At 31.3% G+C, this 4,336-nt stretch overlaps 1 protein-coding gene across 1 annotated transcript; it reads right to left on the bottom strand.

Annotated features, from left to right (window-relative positions):
* Window positions 1-1,038: 1,038 nt before the first annotated feature.
* On the bottom strand, window positions 1,039-3,135 carry LOC112418710 (protein ALP1-like). The gene has a single exon (XM_024775297.2). The coding sequence runs from the start codon at window positions 2,914-2,916 to the stop codon at window positions 1,309-1,311; it is 1,608 nt and encodes a 535-aa protein (XP_024631065.1). The 5' UTR covers window positions 2,917-3,135; the 3' UTR covers window positions 1,039-1,308.
* Window positions 3,136-4,336: the final 1,201 nt, after the last annotated feature.

Below are 4,336 nucleotides of genomic sequence, written 5' to 3'. Positions count from 1 at the left end.
ATGAACAAAAAGGTTTGGAGGCAAAATGAACAAGCAATCTAACCACCACATTAACTTCAACCAAACCGCACTAGACACATCACAATGGAGAAAAAGATGAAGCGCGGCAGTTACAGTGTAGGCAGGTAGTGGGGCGTCATACATCGGCAGTACATGTCACATTGGTTAACCCATGTCCAAGTGATTTTGCAGACACAGATAAGTGTGCTCACGTTAGTTAGTTAAAGTTTTCGAATGATTTGATAAGAATTAAAGTTCTGATGCACATCAGGGGTAGTTTCATAATGAAGTGAAAGTATTGCATTTTATAATATATTTCATAAATGCATTTGTGGCATATTTTGTTTAATCCCGTATTTGGAAACTTATTGAGATCGTAGTATCTCATCACACTATGTGATTCCTTTTCAGGTATAGGATGTTTTGAAGTCACTCGAAGACGGATCATAGTGTCTAGAATTAGGGTTCCTCATTTGTATGTTTAACTTTTCCTTTTTTGTAAAAGGATGCTGAATTGTATTTCAATTCTCGTTCATTTTCAAGACTTTATACTTCGATTTATTTATGATGCGAAAGACTTTAATCGAGTAAACTTTTGATTTAAAATTTTCAGTCTTTACAATGTTTGATTGAGTACAACTATGAAACACAAGCATAACCATTACTAGATATTGAATAAACAGAAGTAGAGTGTCAAAAAGAATGATTATGACCCATTCATTTGATTTAACCAAAAACTGTTATTTTATCATTTTCTCACAGTCTAAAAAACCATTTTCTTAGACTTCACATGTTCACCATGTCTAGATCCTAGTCGGTATTTGAACACAGTTGACTTTAATTACATAGGAAAGGAAATCAATTATGAGATGATTTTATTTTGATTTAATAAATAGTGCATTTTACTATATTTCAAATTCACTATCTTGTAACAGAATCCTATCTAACAATAAATTTGGTTTAAAACAATGATGTAACTGAACTATATCAATTGATCTTCTAATAAATTGTAAACTAGGAATGATACAAAATAATCCATGAAACAAAAGAATGTTGCAATTTTATTAATTGATCTCTTATTTGGCTATGGAAATGTAACTCTGAATCTAACCATATGTAAATTTTATCATACATATTTGTCAAAGAGGCTAATACATCTTATCTTATACAAAGCCACTTCAACAAATAATATGAATATAACTCCAACATTATGTAAATAAACAGCAAAAAAGAAAATCATGTTCTCAGAGATGCATAAAACAATGATCAAAATACAACAAATTACACAAAGTTCTTAATCTTATGAGTTTAAAGAAAAGAAGTGCCTGCTAAACCATGATGCAAAAGATTATGAGCAATAGCATCTCTAGCCTTCAATGAATTAACTGATCTCAAACTAACTTCAGGAACCATTTCATCATCAACAATATCAACCATAAGTTCAGGATCCATTTTCTCACCTTTCATCTCACAAATGTTATGCAAAACACAACAAGCACCAAGTACAACAGGCAAATCTTGTAGCTTCACTTCAGTCCTTTTCTGCAAACAAGACCACCTACCTTTCAATCTAGCAAATGCATCTTTAGCAACTTTTTGTATCTCACCAATCTTCTCATTGAAACCATGTTGTGTCCAAGTAAGATTTTGTTGAGTATAAGGTACTAAAACCCAATCCATTAAAGGATACCCTGAACTTCCAACAATCCAAACACCTTTAAGAAGTCCTCCATTATTAGCCCTTTGAAAAAGTGCTGATTTTTCTAACACTTGATCATCAGGCATTGAACCAGGCCAACCAATGCAAACATCAGTGAAAACACCATTTGTATCAACAACTCCTTGAACAGTTATTGAATATGAAGTCTTTTGATTCCTCTCAGTATGTCTCTTGTTAAAATAAGCAGCAACACTAATCTTAGGAGCTATAATTGGAACATGTGATGTATACATGGACCCTACAACATTTGGAATACCTGACATACCCTCAAACTCATTTTTAATTTTTCTCAAAGAAGTTTCATTAGGCCATTGAAGATACTTAGGCATAAGAACAGTTTTAATAGCAGTGCAAACTTCAAGAACAAGTTTATGACAAGTTGATATACCTAAACCAAACCTTTTTGAAACAATTCTAAGAGGATCACCTGTTGCTAATCTCCATAGACAAACAGCTACTCTTTGTCTCACTGGAATTGCAGTTCTCAAAGTTGTATCTTCTTTCACAATTGCTGAATTCAATTCTTCACAAATCAAATCAAAAGTTGATTTTCCCATTCTAAATGCTTTCTTAAACTCATCTTCAGGAAAATCTTCTTTGTTACATTCATCCCACCATGCTCCTGAACGATCCTTCACCCAAAGCCTTCTCTGTGAACCACCACCATTAGATTTACCACTGTTAACATCATTAACATTAACACCTTCACTATTTGCTTCAAAATTTTCACTGCATGTAGCAGCAATAGCTACAGAATTTGACATGTTTCTTGTTTTTCTCCTTCTAACTTTCTCTGATTCTTCAACTTGACTATAACCATCTTCAAGATTGGAGTAATAATCAACCATGGCTTTTGTTTTCTTCTTATGATTTGCCTCTAAAGAGAATTTCTCGTCCTCTGAGACTTTCTTGCTATCTTCAATCTCTTGTTTCTCTTGTTCATCAAGCAAGAGAATTGATGTGAGAATACCCTTTAATTCTTCCTTCTTGTTCTTCTTGTTTTTGCCACCTCCTTCATTGATTGAACCATCGTGATCTTCATCATCATCACCACCATCTTCATTTTTTCTACGTCTTTTTCTGATATTTGTTGAAGTAGCAGTGTTGTTTGGATCGTTCATCTGGTCAAATGAATTTTGAAGTAAGGTATAAACGTATGAAAGTGATTCTGGGTCTGCAAAAGTTGGGAGTTTCATAAATACTAAAAAATCTTTGAAACTAAAACTGTTACTAAAGCTTTGAAATTGTTGCGAAAGCTGATTTTGTTGAAGAAACAGGAGAAATTCAGAAAGACATAAACAAGAACTCAAAAAAAATTGGTTGTGTCTTTTTTTTTCTTTGTCGTTGAGTTTTGAAGATGTTTTTTAAGGTAAGATATATGTGTGTGAACACAAAGATGTGGTGTGAACGCGTAGATTGAAAATTTGAGGAAAATCATAAAATAAAATGAGATGCGGCATGAAATAAATATTGTGAAAACAAAGTCTTCAATTAATTTTAGAGAAATGATATTTGTACAACTATTTGTTGACAACTTTTAAAATAATTCTCTTTATCATACTTATATGTGTTTTTATTATCTCTCTTCTTTTTCTTTCTCTATTGTTTTTATTTAATAGGAAGAGAGAAAAATGATTGTCACAAAAATTGTTCAAGGTTGATCGTACAAATATAATTCCTCTTAATTTAATTACATAAATTCAGTGTATGTGAAAGGGATTTGGAGTTTGGACCTTTGGTTTTGTATTTTCTTTCTCTTTGTTTAATTGACAGATCATAGAAGACTGTCATGGCTAATGATTCTTTTTTCTATAGAATTCAATATACTGGTTTTTTCTTCTTCACTCATTTTATCATTGAAATTTAGTGGCATTCATGAATTTTAGCACATAAAAAGGAGTATTAAAAAACAATTTCATTCATTCTCAAATATAAACAAATAAACAAACACCGATTAAATAAAATTGGTGTATTTAGTGATAAATAACTTGATCGTTGAAAAGAGACTACAACATTTGAAATCAAAAAAGTTTAATAATTATACATATAAAACTCAAAATGGGTTGTCATACTAACCTTTAGGTTTGATGCTTCTCCACCGATAATTGAATATTGGATGCAATAGAATGATCAATAAATCTCCTTCAAGATACTATGAATTCCTTGATGTGTTTCACAATCACAGCAAAAGTATCTCTTAACCGTATTTTACAAATTATGGTTCCATCAATTCATTCATTCTGCAGAGAATTGATGGATGATTTATAGAATGAGAAATGGAAGAGAATTGTGTTGTTAATGTAACAAAATTCGTTTTTACTTATAGTGTATTATGTGACCCTTCATCACATGAGATAAACACCTCTTTACCAAAGGTTATGACCTTATACATTAGATTTTTGATTTGAATCAATTGTATGGTAAGCACCTATTTGCCAAAGGTTATGACTATATAAACTTGAATCAATATTATGGTTCATTATTTATCGGTAAATAATAATGTTTTAATGTATATGAATGATTCCCATGAAAAGTTGCAACTTTTGATAAAGAGTTACAACTTTTGATTCCAAAGTGATTCCATTATTTTAGAAATTACCAACATTTAATCTCAAA

Source organism: Medicago truncatula, chromosome 1 (assembly GCF_003473485.1).
Source record: "Medicago truncatula cultivar Jemalong A17 chromosome 1, MtrunA17r5.0-ANR, whole genome shotgun sequence".
NCBI classification, from domain to species: Eukaryota; Viridiplantae; Streptophyta; class Magnoliopsida; order Fabales; family Fabaceae; genus Medicago; species Medicago truncatula.
Note: the sequence above shows the minus strand (reverse complement) of the source record. Positions and strands in the feature narration are given on the sequence as shown.